The sequence below is a fragment of the Caenorhabditis elegans genome, chromosome I (genome assembly GCF_000002985.6).
Source record: "Caenorhabditis elegans chromosome I".
Classification (NCBI taxonomy): domain Eukaryota; kingdom Metazoa; phylum Nematoda; class Chromadorea; order Rhabditida; family Rhabditidae; genus Caenorhabditis; species Caenorhabditis elegans.
In genome coordinates this window covers 5,839,999-5,851,959 of record NC_003279.8, presented here as the reverse complement: position 1 = coordinate 5,851,959, position 11,961 = coordinate 5,839,999, and the positions used below count along the sequence as shown (strand labels likewise).

Sequence of the window (11,961 nt, the reverse complement as noted above, 5' to 3'; positions counted from 1 at the left end):
CTTGATTGCGAAATGATAATAAAAAAAAACTTCCAAGAAAAATTGAAAATCAATCAGTTTGAATTTTGCATTGCGAACAATTGCGTCGTTGCATAAGAACACAAAATTCTCGGCTCGAAGAAGATAAAGAAATGGAAGATCGTAACATTACGGAAGAAGATCGCGTGTGCCCACAACTCCCAGAGTTTGATGAAAAAGCGAATGAGCAGACGGATTTGAAGAAAATGAAACCAGTTCGTTCAGATTTTCAGATTTTCTCTTGATAAATCGATGATTTTTCCAGGGAGACGCAATCGGGAAGAATTGGAAAGTGGTTAAGGCTATTCAATCGGATAAGGGATTCAATACGATCTACGTGGCGGAGCACGTGCAGAAGAAGAAGCTGGCAGCCGTTAAGGTACGGTATTTCAGGTTTCGCTTTTTTAGGCGGTAGGCAGGCAACTAGGGAGTACGCTTAATAATGAGTTGTGGTACATTTTCCTAGCATTCTATGTATAAGTATCAATATTTCTGTAACACGAAAAAAATAAAAACTGCCAACCGAGTTTACAATTTTCAGGTTGAAAGAAAGACGGAGGCCATCAAAATGCTCCAATTCGAGCTTTTTGTTTTGTTGACAGTTGAGAAGAAGAATCAATGCAAACAATTTTGCAAGTAAGCCGACAAGATTTGTTCTGAAAAAAAACGTATTTTAGACTGTTTGAGAAAGGAAATGAGAAGGAGTACAACTGGATTGCAATCACCCTTTGTGGAAAAAGTTTGAGGGTAGGTACATGACTAGAAGGTTCTACAGGGAGGCAATAACGCCTCTGCTTCTCGTCCTGAAATCGCCTCACAAAAATTTGGACGGCGTATTGTCAACTGATAAGGGCGGGAGGCGCCTTGACCGCATATATTTTAATTGACTAGCGTAGAAGTTGTTCGAGAAACATTTCAGCAAATACCAAGTAATCCTATTATTGATACTTTCAGGCTCTGCGCAAAAACCAGCCAAAGGGAAAACTAACGGTTGCTTGTGGATTGAGTGTTGCTCAACAATGCTTGAAAGGTCTTGAAGAGCTTCATCGAGTAAGAAATAAATTTTCAATTATTTTAAGCATCCTGATTTTCAGATGGGGTTCATCCATCGCAACGTTGCTCCGTCCGTATTTGCAATTGGAAGATACACTGGTGACAATCAATCTGATATGAGAAATGTAACCGCACAAACTTTTTATGGACTTTGAACTTGGTTTTAAGATCTATATTCTCGACTTTGGATTTGCTCATCAGTACATGAATAAGGATGGAACACTGAAACCTCCGTCAGCTCATCCATGGAAATACGTGGGAAGTCTTCGTCATATGCCACGTGCTGCATTTTCGAAAGTGGAATTCTCAAGAATGGAAGACTTGGAAATGTGGTTCTATATGAGTGTTGAGCTTGTTAAAGGATGCCTTCCGTGGGCTCATTTGAAGGTAAGATCAGTGTCTTGTGCATGTTGCTCCAACGTGGAATCCCTACTTTTTGTCTCTTTTTCCAGAAACCTAAAGAAGTTCATGACTATCAAAAGTTGTGCCGAAATGGTCTTCAAATGCGTGAAATGCTCGGAGGTCTTCCACCTGAATTTTTCGACATTATGCAAATGGTCTGAACCGCTTCATTTCTTCTAATATGTATTATTCTTCAGGTTGACAAACTTTCATTTACCGATACTCCAAACTACAAGGAAATCTACGGACTTCTCACCAACGCTATTCTCTTCAGTGGAAAAAATGTATGTTTTACAAACTCTTTATAAAAACGTGCAAAATTTTCGTAATTACAGGAATTCCCGTACGATTGGGAGGAGGCTGAGATCAACGAGTTCAAGAATCCACCAAAGCCAAGTGGAGAGTAGGCAGCCAAATAGCCCTTTCCATAGAAATAAATGGACTTTTTGAAATATTGTTTTTATATCTTATAGCGTTGTTCTCAAAACGTATGGTTTTTTATTTTATGCTGAACATTTCTTGTGAATAGAATTGTCCAAAATTGAGATAATAACAAGTATACCGTTACGCATAAGAATTTTTTGCCGGATTAGCCTGAAGGCCTGAATACTTACCAAGTATTCAGGCCTTCAGGCTAATCCGGCAAAAAAATTATCTCTCTAAAATATCGATTATCTCTCTAAAAATACAAAAAATAGAACAATCAAACATGCGATACCATTGGTGACTGTAAAACCGAAGCCATGTAGCCAGGGGTGCGTGGCAATTCCCGATTGCGGAAAATTCCCAAAACCGGCAATTGCCAAAGTTGCCGATTGCCGGGAATTTTGAAAACAGGCAATTGTCGGAAATCAGAGTCGTCAAAAGTATAAATTTGATACTTTTTTGTAGATTTAGAAGCTTTGCAATTAGAGAAAAGAGACCAATAATAAATTTTTGAAAGTTTTGAAAATTGGTTTGAAAATTGCCAAAACTGCCGCGCACCCCTGATGTAAGCCCAAATGAGCGGATATGAATAACATTTGCCAAGTATTCTTCAAGAATAATAAAAAACAAATTAGCTTTCGAATAAAAATAATTTATTGATTTATGAACTCAAAACGGAGTGCTATGAATCGATTGAGCTCCTGAGCCTTTCTTGACCGCCATACCAGCCCAAGTTCCATCCTGAAAATTAGAAAATAAAAGTAGGCAAACCACTGTCAACTTTCAAACTTACAATAGTGTTCTCCACGTCCTTGTTACATTTTGCCCAGGCAACATAAGTGAGATCTTTACGAGCCATCATCAACGCCATCATTGGAACTTTTGCCTTTTTTTCATCGACTGCAAACATCCTTAACTCTCCTGAAACCACAACGTGCCGAATGAATTCATTCTTCTGAACGACTGCATTTAAAACAGCGACTGCAATCTTTTCAATGGAAATCTCAGCTTTTTCCTCTTGATCTCCACTACGACAGTATCCACGAAGAATCTTCTGATCGGCTTCAGAAATTTCTTTTGAAATCAAAGATTCAAGTTTGACAACTTGAAGAGCTCGAGCACAGTTAATGATTGTGTCCTCTGTCTGGAAAGAATGAAGATTGTACAATAGTGAACTATTTCTGGAACTTTCAAATGACATTTCAAGCAAAAAATGTACCCAAAAGTTCCAGAAAATCTGATCTGAATCCGATCCACTGGTGAAAAAAACTAACGGGCTCCGGTTCTTCCTCAGTTGGAGTTGTAGTTGTCGTGCTTAAGCCCATCTCATTTTCTTTCAAAAGTTTTACTTTCCGAGCTTCAAGTCTCGATCGCAATATGGAGACCTTCTCAAGAACTTCTGTCATCTTTTGATCTCCCTTGATATCAACACCTTCCACATCTATCTTCCAACGCATTTTATCCTTTATTCCTTTTGAACCGGTTAGTAAAGGAGTTGCTGGGCCATCCACTGCCTGTAAAAAATACAATTATATTAATTGTCTATCCATTTTTAAGTACCTCAAAGTCGCTACCCTGCTCTTTCTGTTCTTTCTTTAGCTCTTCCCTTGCTTCCTTTGCATCCTTTGCTTCCTTCGTTTCCTTTTTCCTTGCCACTACAGATTTTGGTGTGTTTTTCTGAGCTTCAGCCTGCGGAACTACCAATTCACTCTTCACTTTTTCAGCCTTCTTCTCACGTTTTGTTCCGAGTTGACCTTTCAGATTTGCAGCAGGAATAGGTTGTTTCACGATTTTCGGTTCGGCAGGTTTCGAATCCAATTCAATTTCAGCCGTGCTCTTTTGTTTCTGGAATTAAGGGGAAAAAATATGTGAATAGAATTATTGATTTTTGAGTTTGCTATAAACTGTAAAGTGTGTTGTATTTTAAATTTTCTTTTAGAGCTTTCCAAAGCAGCATTATCGCATGCCTTAAAATGCTCATGATTTAAATCTTCACGTTGTAACAAAAAAAAAGTTGGTAAATTTGACTTGTAATTACAGTCAGCCGACCCCCCTCTACGTAGAAATATTTTGTATATCAATATTGAAATCCGAAGTTAAATAGCAAGCCGCAAGAGTAATATATGTTATTACAAAACATGTTTCTATCGTTACCCTGATAGTCCTTGGTTTTGCATTCTCGAGTACTGGTGTGACAGGAGCCGGGCTTGGCGGTAGTGGAGTTATAGCAGTCTCTGGTTCTGTTCGACTATCCGGTGATTTGTTACCACCACTGAAAAACTTTAATTCTAATCTCGAGCGAAAACATCTGCGCATTTTTGTAGCCCACTGTTCCCAAATTGTGAACCAGAATGCACCGTACGTAAATTTTTTCGCCTGGGAACTCACGTGAAGAATTTCATCCATTTCGAAATCTTTCCCGTGCTCGTTTTTGATTTTGATTTTTTCATTTTTAACCTGAAAATGTTTGTTTTATTTCTGAAAACGAGTCTGAAAGAAACTCACTTCAAAACAGTGTAATGTGAGAAGAAGCTTTGCCCGTTTTGTAGAAATTTAATGATATTAAAATAGGAATGAATGAATTGAAAAGAGGGGAAGATTTTTCCCCAATTTTCGAGAAAAAAACAAAAGTTGGAGTAAGTGAACTTTGAATTAATACAACACGTTCGCTTTGTTTAAAATTTTTTCAGGCACATCGCCAGGTCTACGAGGCTGCCTGCCTGACAATTATATGAAAGTTATATGAACGCAGAGCAAAGATACGCACATAAAATTGAAAATATTGATCAATTTTCCACATGATCGTGTAGGCACAGTTAGGCAGATAGCTATATTCCTACATATATGTTCTAGTTTTTATTATTCTTTTTATTTATTTCAATACGATTTTATAATCGTGGGGTGTGCCTATGGGGTGTACCTCGTTATTTTAGTGAGAAAAAGGCTGAAAAGAATACAAAAATAATACAGATAAAAATAACTAATCAGTGACAAAGTTGTTTCATTTTTCAGAGACTTCCTCCTCCATGATTTGAACATTTTGACAAAACCTAAGTCTAATGCAATAGATCTTTTTGATTTTCCCATGTGCTAGATATTTCTCGCTTTTATTGAAATTTAATGGTTTGGGAAAGATACCAAAGTCTGGATTTTTCCCAAGATCGTTTTTTTTTCATATTTTTAAATTTGTTTCAGTTTCATTCTATATTGAAAATCATGCGACGCTCCATTGTTCTCATATTTTTTCTAGTTATTTACACTTTGGCAGAACTTAAATTCAAATTGAAATCAAAAAATACAACACAACGTTTGATTGAACAAATGGACAAAGTTCTTGAATTTTTTTTTTTTTTTCATGCCTGCGTCTATTTTCTAAATTTGGCCAGAAACTTGTTGTTAACTCAAATCAGATGTACTTTGGCAGTATGTACAAGGTAGGCGTGGGTCGCTTCAAAGGCAGGCAGGATATTTTGTGTCTTTAATATATTTTGTGCAGGATATTTTGTACCTACCTGGAAAATTTATCCTATTGTAAATTCGAAGAAAACCCTGAAAATCGAATCAAATTTGTCAGAAATCCCAAGTTTTCAAAATATGTTCCAGGACTCAAAACTAGGCTACTACATCTACTCAACATTGAACCTTAAAAGAGGCTGTACATCAATTCCAAATGATATCCCAGAACATCCAACTCAACCGGAATCCACCTACTTGTCAAAACTTCAAACAACTTTGAATACAAAAATCTTCAACGGACAGCGACATCCACAATCCACGTATCAGTCATTTGTGAATGAGTTTCTGATTAATACAACAAGAGTTCAGTTCTGTGAAAGAAATGGAGAAACGTTGGGAAAATCGGAATTTCGTGACTATTTATTCAAGCGATACGCAGATGTGAAGGCATATACAGTAAGTCTTAAAATATAACAAGTAGAACACCGGAATAACTAAACATCTAATTAGTTGCTTATCTTTTAATTTTTTTTATAATTTAGGATTTTGAATTCACCACAACTCCATTTTCGGACTATCAAACAGATGCAGTGATTTCTGTGATTGTGACATGGACAAATGGAAATATTATGAAGGATAAATATCGGTTTAGAGTTGAAGAGGTTAGTGAATATGTGTGTATTCATCTACGAAAATGATTTTTTAGGCCAGGGAAAGAGGAGATGATCAAGGATGGAAGGACTGGTGGTCTACTTATGTTTTTGTCGTGTGTCCTATTGATCTAGTCCCGTTAGTTTTTTAAACGTAGTAAAGCTCTCAAGAAAAGTATGAAAATTACTGTATCGGCTCTTAATATAACTTTCAATTAAAGGTGAACTGTCACTTCTTGATTGGACTTGTTGGAGCTTTGTTTTTCTTTGATCTAAGCTGTCTCTTATCCATCATTTTCATTTAAGACATTTTACCTAATCTTAACTATTCCGCCTTTATTGATGATATCAAGCTCTACTCTTGCAATCTTGCAAATATGCATAAATATAATTTGCAAATGGGCTGTAGCCAACTCATACCAACATTTTTTATTTTTAGTTTAGTATATATAGCTAATTTTGAGCAATTTAAAGCAAAATCCCAACAAGTGCCAGCCAGCCTAACAATGAAGATATAATGAAGAAGTTATGCCAACTTCTTTATATTTCAGAAAAAGTAATCCAGACGCGACGAAAAATATTTATCGATCAAGTATGTGGATCAATTCCAATAATGATCACGAATGGACCATCTGAGCAGTCACGTGTCACATTTCTCAGCCATTTTATGAAAAAAGAAGAACAAGGATTTCATGCACAAATATGCGAGTACAATTATAAACCGATATACAAATGTGAGTGATATAACATTTTTCATGTTTATTTGGCTTATTTCGACTTAAGAACAATTTTCACCTTCAAGTAATCAAGTAAATTAGAACCTCGAAATATATTTTCAAAAATTAATTCATATAAACCATCAAACACCAAGATTGTTTTTTAGTTTCGGAATTTGACAATTGGCTAGCCACATGGTCTGGTGAATATGATGATGCTAAACTATTGGAGAGCAAAGTGGAATCATATGAGAATTTTTCATTTATTTGCAAAGTGAATTTGATGAAAAACTATGGAGTACATGATAAAGAATGGAAGAAACGAGAATTCAAGATGAAAGCATTTTACGAAGTGGATCAATGGTTGGTTAAGGAAACGAAAATTGGATGTGATTACTTTTGAATTTTTACTATTTATGAAATAAAATTGGCAAACCCTCATTTACTAGCGTGCTCATTTACTTGAACGTTCAATCCCTAACGATGGCTCAATTACTAATGTTTCCACTTTCGCTCGTTTACTAATGAATGGCGCATTCACTTTGAAATTTCAAACTTTAAAAAATTAATCTACCGTTCTCACTTAAAAATAAATTGTCAGACGAAAAAATAGATTGGCAGACGAAAAAATAGATTGTTATACGAAAAAATAGAATGTTTTTCAAAGTTAGAACGGTAGATTGATTTTTTAAAGTTAGAACGGTAAATTAATTTTTTAAAGTTAGAACGGTAGATTAATTTTTTTAAAAGTAATGTAGAATTTAAAGACGCGTTGCGGTGTTTTTCAAGCAGGCACAGAATTTTTGAAGACTTTTGTCCTGAGAGAATATGCGTTTACTTTTTAATGTTGAATGAAAGAAAAAAAAGAAAAAAACATATTTAATTGTTTAAAAATTAATTTCAGCTTTAACGCGGGTTCATGATCCTTGAATCACAGTTTTAGTTTCGCGTTCTTTGTTTTCCATTCTCAAAAAAATTCGAATTGAGCTATGTATGACCCGCGAATTTGTTGTAAAAAATTGTCGCTGAGTTATAATTTATTGAGACAGAATTAATGTTGAATTCCGCATAAGTGAATTTTTTGTAGCAAAATTGAAAAATCTGGAAACATTCGGAAAGTTGCATTCTTTTTTATAGTTCTATTCGGTCATTACGGTACATATAAAGTGACTCCACCTTTTTTTTTTTGAGACAATTTTATTCACTCTTTTAATGACACTTGATGGCAAACAATAACAATTGATAAATTAAATATTTGGAAACATTGAATAATTTATGGAGATTCACTAGAAAAAACAAGCTTAGTTCTTGCTGGACATGAACAATAGGCAGCATCTGGTCCTGGTGCTCCTGGAGCTCCATCACTTCCTGCAACTCCATCAGATCCATTTTCTCCATCTTTTCCTGGTGCTCCTTGAATTCCTTCAGTTCCATCACCTCCAACATCTCCATGTGGTCCTTGTTGTCCATCTTTTCCTGGTTCTCCAATTGGTCCTTCTGGACCTGGAGCTCCTGGAGCACCAGATCCACGGTTTCCATTCTTTCCTGGTGCTCCTGCAACTCCAATTTCTCCTGTTGCTCCAGCATCTCCTGGTTCTCCTTCTGATCCTTGTTCTCCGGCAGATCCTGGATTTCCGTTGGATCCTGGAGCTCCTGGCTGTCCATCTGGTCCTGGTGCACCTGGTGCACCATCAGGTCCTTGTGGTCCTGGTTCACCAGCTGGGCATTTAATGCATGGAAGCTTCTCATCTTCAAATACCAACGAAGATCCGGCAGCTCCATCTTTTCCTGGATTTCCAGCTTCTCCGTCGGCTCCTGTGAAATATTTCATAATTAAATTGTTTTGAAATTTTGGAAAATAATTGACTAAGAAATCTTAGACTTCTTGGAAAGCAGAATTTTTTTAAATGTAAATATTTTATAATTTTTTTTTCAATTTGTTAAAGTCTTAAAGTTAAAGTTAAAGTTAAAACAAGTTTTCTAACAATTGGATAAATGTTTCTAGCAGTGTCAAGGTTCACTATTGCAAGCGAGATTGATTTACTCCGATGTGTAATAGCGCATTGACAGACCCGGAAAATGTGGCCGCGTGGCGCAATGGATAACGCGTCTGCCTACGGAGCAGAAGATTGCAGGTTCGAATCCTGCCGTGGTCGAAACGTTTTGCAGAATTACCTGGTGTTCCTGGAGCTCCCGGTGGTCCTGCTTCTCCCGGAGGGCAGTTATTTGGACCGTTTGCACATGGGCAGCCACATGACTTATCTTCGTCGTCTCTTTTCTTTCTGTCAAATGTATTAGATGATATCATATCTTTCCATGCGACATCGGAGTAGTGCTTAAAAAATTAACATGTTCTCAAGTTTATTTTTGTTTAATGAAACCTTGAAGGATTCAATTTCATCAAGTGAAGTCTCTAAAAATCCTTGAGCTTCAAAGAATAATGATCCAGCAACAAGAAGACTGGAAATAATAGCCACACCACATACCGAAGTTATGAATAAGAGTACTGTACTTGTGGTTGACATAATTACTGAAACTTCTAAATTAAAATATACCAATATAATCATTTCGTGAAGATGTGAAATCCGGCTTTAAAGGTACATGTTGTTTTTCGAAATGGTTTGATATACCGTACTTCCTGTTATTGCACCTCATTGTTCAACTTTGACATTTTACATATCGTGTGTCCAATACAAAAAATGTCAACGGTAAAAAAATTGTATTTCTATTTCTAATTCTTTGTAGTTGATTATTTATTGATATCTTCAAACTGAACCGAGATTTAACCATTAAAAGGTATAAGATGAAAAAACTATTAGAGGAAATACGGTGTATTATGATTCTCCCTTTAGAGAAGATTAAGATTTCTAATAAAATAGAAAACTGCTAGATATCATAACAAAATTCGTAATTTTGATAAGAACGTATGAATGTATAGTATAATTGAATATACTAATAAAAGTGAATGCAGTAAAACGTATATAACTCGAAAAAAGATACCCCATCAATCAGCAAAGTGACTGTATAATGGGAAGTATTCGGACGGGCGGAGTCATTTTCATTCGAACATAAATACCCTTGAAAAGCGAGTTTTCACTAGATTTTCACTATTTAAAGCATTGTCAGGTAACGTGTTTTTTTTTTGTATAAAAAAGAAGACAGAAGAAGAAGAAGAAGCCTGGGGGTGAGAGAGAGAGAGAGATGAAGAATATCCGATTTTTTGTTATCAGTGAACCGAAATCACGTAATCATTTGACAGGTTTTAATGATGCGGAAGAAGATAAATTAGAAATGAATATTGTCTTTTGATTAAGAATTTATTAAGTAAAAGTGATCAAATATAAAAAGATTATCAAGAAGAGGAAGTTGATTGAATTGGAGTTGAAGATGGGCAACGTTTGTTTTTCATTCGACGATTTTGGAACCAGATTTTGATCTGAAATCATTATGATTTAGAAACAAGAAATTAGAAAAAAATAAATAATGATTTTATACAATGGAAATTTACTTAAGTAATTTTTACACAATTTTCATTCTCGTAGGAACACATTTGTTGAATATTCTGTTGATTAAAAGTGAAGTGGCGCCAATTAGGGCTGTGCGGCTGATGACTCGGCTGATGGAGCAAATCAACGTTTTTCAACGTATTAGCAATGATCAATTAGGGAATACTTGTATTTGCCATATCGGCTGAGTCTTGAGCTTCTAATTCTAGAAAAAAGTTTTTAAAAAAGTGCACACCCCTTCCAGAAAAACTCGTTTTTCCAATCAGCCGACAGCCGACAGCCGAGTTACTCGGATGATTCAAAAAGCCGACTGTTTTGTCAAGGTGTGTGCACTTAAAAAAAAACTTTTTTCTAGAATAAGAAGCTCATGACTCAGCCAATACTGCAAATACAAATATTCTTTAATTGATCAGTGCTAACACGTTGAAAAACTTGATTGTCTCCATCAGCCGAGTCATCAGCCGCACAGCCCTAGCGCCAATGCGAAACTCGTCAAAATATACCCTCTAAAAATTTTTTAAAACAGCGGACCATCGGCCACTCTAAATTTTTTTTCAGGTTTTTTCGAAATTTTTTGTCAAAGTGTTCGATAAATGTGGACTCTTTGAGAACTATAAAGTATTCGTCAAAGTTTAAATCCCCATAAAGTTCAAATAATTGAAAGATAATTAGAGTAAAAATTGTAAAATAAGTATTTTTGGTGGACGTATATTTTCTCGTTTCTTGAGCTTCAAAGGCTTCAATGCAAGCATATCTATTTGTTTACCGTTATGTACGGGTAGGCAAACGGGTAGGCATATTTACCTTTATGGAAGCACCAGTTTTATTAAATCTATTGAAATTACCTGAGTCTCTGAAAGAGATAATTGTTGTGCCAATTGATATCTTCTTGGTCTACTCAAATATCGATTATCTGAGAATTGTTTCTCTAATTGAACTAATTGTTCACTGCTGAATGCGGTTCGTGGTCTTCTCATCTTTCCCCATGCTTGCCATGCATTTACTGAATCTAGAAAAATTCAAATTATTTCTAGTATGTAACCTTTTAGAGGTTTTTATTGGGGATTTACTGAAGTATTCCCTTTCATAAAATCATCACTTACATGTTAATGCTAAATGATCGTAGATCAAAGGAAGGACCGGCTGAACCAGTGACGTGTATGCAGAAAGTGGAGTAACAGTTGATGTGGGAGAAGCTAAAAATGTGTTATTGATTTTTCTAGTTTAAAGGTTCAAGCTCACTAGAACTGGAAAATGAGTTCTCCAGCGAGGCTTGAGCAGCAAATTGGGCTGCTTTTGCCGCCATTTTCATTAATTCCTCAGAGCAGCTGGTTGAATAATTTGGAATTTGTGATGGAGGGGAGGGGTGACTCTCTAATTTTTGATCTTCATTTTGAGAAGAAGTTGAGATTTTAAGAAGAGAATCTATTGAGGAAAACATCATTCTGAAATTATTGTCAATTGAAAAGGTTTACGATTAGAAGAGTACTGTAGGAGTCTTTGAAACAAAAATGATAAATATGCGAAAAATCATCCGGCTCATATTGAATGAGGGAAAATGTTGCATTTTACAAGGCGGAGCCCATCACTTACCGCTGAGGATCCCATAGTCTCTAGGGAGGCGGCTCGGTTCATAAGCGACTACGGTAGGACGAGAAGACGAGAAGCTGATGTGTGAGGAGAAGCATGATTGATATTTCGGAAAACATTATATAGCGTCTCTTTCTTGGGTTT

General features: G+C 35.9%; 5 protein-coding genes and 2 non-coding genes across 8 annotated transcripts; 3 read left to right on the top strand and 4 right to left on the bottom strand.

Moving 5' to 3' along the window:
* The first annotated feature begins 66 nt into the window (after nt 1–66).
* On the top strand, nt 67–1,926 carry F33D11.7 (Protein kinase domain-containing protein). Its single transcript, NM_059296.2, has 10 exons — nt 67–233; nt 284–397; nt 560–654; nt 696–765; nt 973–1,068; nt 1,113–1,196; nt 1,240–1,458; nt 1,524–1,628; nt 1,671–1,757; nt 1,809–1,926. The coding sequence occupies exons 1-10, from the start codon at nt 132–134 to the stop codon at nt 1,878–1,880; spliced, it is 1,044 nt and encodes a 347-aa protein (NP_491697.1). The 5' UTR covers nt 67–131; the 3' UTR covers nt 1,881–1,926.
* Nucleotides 1,927–2,535: 609 nt separating this feature from the next.
* Nucleotides 2,536–4,483, bottom strand: F33D11.2 (DUF7774 domain-containing protein). The gene is made up of 7 exons (NM_059295.3): nt 4,405–4,483; nt 4,288–4,356; nt 4,054–4,171; nt 3,460–3,744; nt 3,174–3,413; nt 2,693–3,043; nt 2,536–2,640 (listed from the first exon to the last, which is right to left on the bottom strand). The coding sequence occupies exons 2-7, from the start codon at nt 4,347–4,349 to the stop codon at nt 2,569–2,571; spliced, it is 1,128 nt and encodes a 375-aa protein (NP_491696.2). The 5' UTR covers nt 4,350–4,356; nt 4,405–4,483; the 3' UTR covers nt 2,536–2,568.
* A 1,010-nt stretch (nt 4,484–5,493) lies between these two features.
* F33D11.6 (DUF4263 domain-containing protein) lies at nt 5,494–7,124 on the top strand (the record flags this gene model as incomplete). The annotated part of the gene is made up of 5 exons (NM_059294.2): nt 5,494–5,811; nt 5,898–6,017; nt 6,062–6,144; nt 6,501–6,739; nt 6,889–7,124. 5 exons carry the CDS (start codon nt 5,494–5,496, stop codon nt 7,122–7,124), a joined length of 996 nt encoding a protein of 331 aa, NP_491695.2.
* A 785-nt stretch (nt 7,125–7,909) lies between these two features.
* col-54 (Nematode cuticle collagen N-terminal domain-containing protein) lies at nt 7,910–9,251 on the bottom strand. Its single transcript, NM_059293.5, has 3 exons — nt 9,103–9,251; nt 8,897–9,056; nt 7,910–8,536 (listed from the first exon to the last, which is right to left on the bottom strand). The coding sequence occupies exons 1-3, from the start codon at nt 9,244–9,246 to the stop codon at nt 7,995–7,997; spliced, it is 846 nt and encodes a 281-aa protein (NP_491694.1). The 5' UTR covers nt 9,247–9,251; the 3' UTR covers nt 7,910–7,994.
* Nucleotides 8,797–8,886, bottom strand: F33D11.15. Its single transcript, NR_050144.1, has one exon. It is a non-coding gene; the product is annotated as an Unclassified non-coding RNA F33D11.15 (non-coding RNA).
* On the top strand, nt 8,805–8,877 carry F33D11.t2. The gene has a single exon. It is a non-coding gene; the product is annotated as a tRNA-Arg (tRNA).
* A 768-nt stretch (nt 9,252–10,019) lies between the features above and the next one.
* On the bottom strand, nt 10,020–11,678 carry ceh-12 (the record flags this gene model as incomplete). Of its 2 annotated transcripts, NM_059292.2 has the most annotated exons (4): nt 10,020–10,157; nt 11,073–11,236; nt 11,331–11,423; nt 11,470–11,678. In NM_059292.2, 4 exons carry the CDS (start codon nt 11,669–11,671, stop codon nt 10,074–10,076), a joined length of 543 nt encoding a protein of 180 aa, NP_491693.1. The 2 variants fall into 2 exon arrangements, with proteins under 2 accessions (NP_491693.1, NP_001309522.1); NM_001322676.1 differs by lacking the exons at nt 11,331–11,423; nt 11,470–11,678 and having other exon boundaries at nt 10,074–10,157; nt 11,073–11,204.
* Nucleotides 11,679–11,961: the final 283 nt, after the last annotated feature.

Coding starts and splice junctions, on each gene's coding strand:
- col-54 (NM_059293.5), bottom strand. CDS start 9,246: ATGTCAACCACAAGTACAGTACTCTTATTCATAACTTCGGTATGTGGT. Junction 9,057..9,102: donor ATGAAATTGAATCCTTCAAG/GTTTCATTAAAC, acceptor TAATTTTTTAAG/CACTACTCCGATGTCGCATG. Junction 8,537..8,896: donor GGGAGCTCCAGGAACACCAG/GTAATTCTGCAA, acceptor AATATTTCACAG/GAGCCGACGGAGAAGCTGGA.
- F33D11.7 (NM_059296.2), top strand. CDS start 132: ATGGAAGATCGTAACATTACGGAAGAAGATCGCGTGTGCCCACAACTC. Junction 398..559: donor AGAAGCTGGCAGCCGTTAAG/GTACGGTATTTC, acceptor TACAATTTTCAG/GTTGAAAGAAAGACGGAGGC. Junction 1,069..1,112: donor GTCTTGAAGAGCTTCATCGA/GTAAGAAATAAA, acceptor CCTGATTTTCAG/ATGGGGTTCATCCATCGCAA.
- F33D11.2 (NM_059295.3), bottom strand. CDS start 4,349: ATGAAAAAATCAAAATCAAAAACGAGCACGGGAAAGATTTCGAAATGG. Junction 4,172..4,287: donor AAATGGATGAAATTCTTCAC/GTGAGTTCCCAG, acceptor AAAGTTTTTCAG/TGGTGGTAACAAATCACCGG. Junction 2,641..2,692: donor AGGACGTGGAGAACACTATT/GTAAGTTTGAAA, acceptor TCTAATTTTCAG/GATGGAACTTGGGCTGGTAT.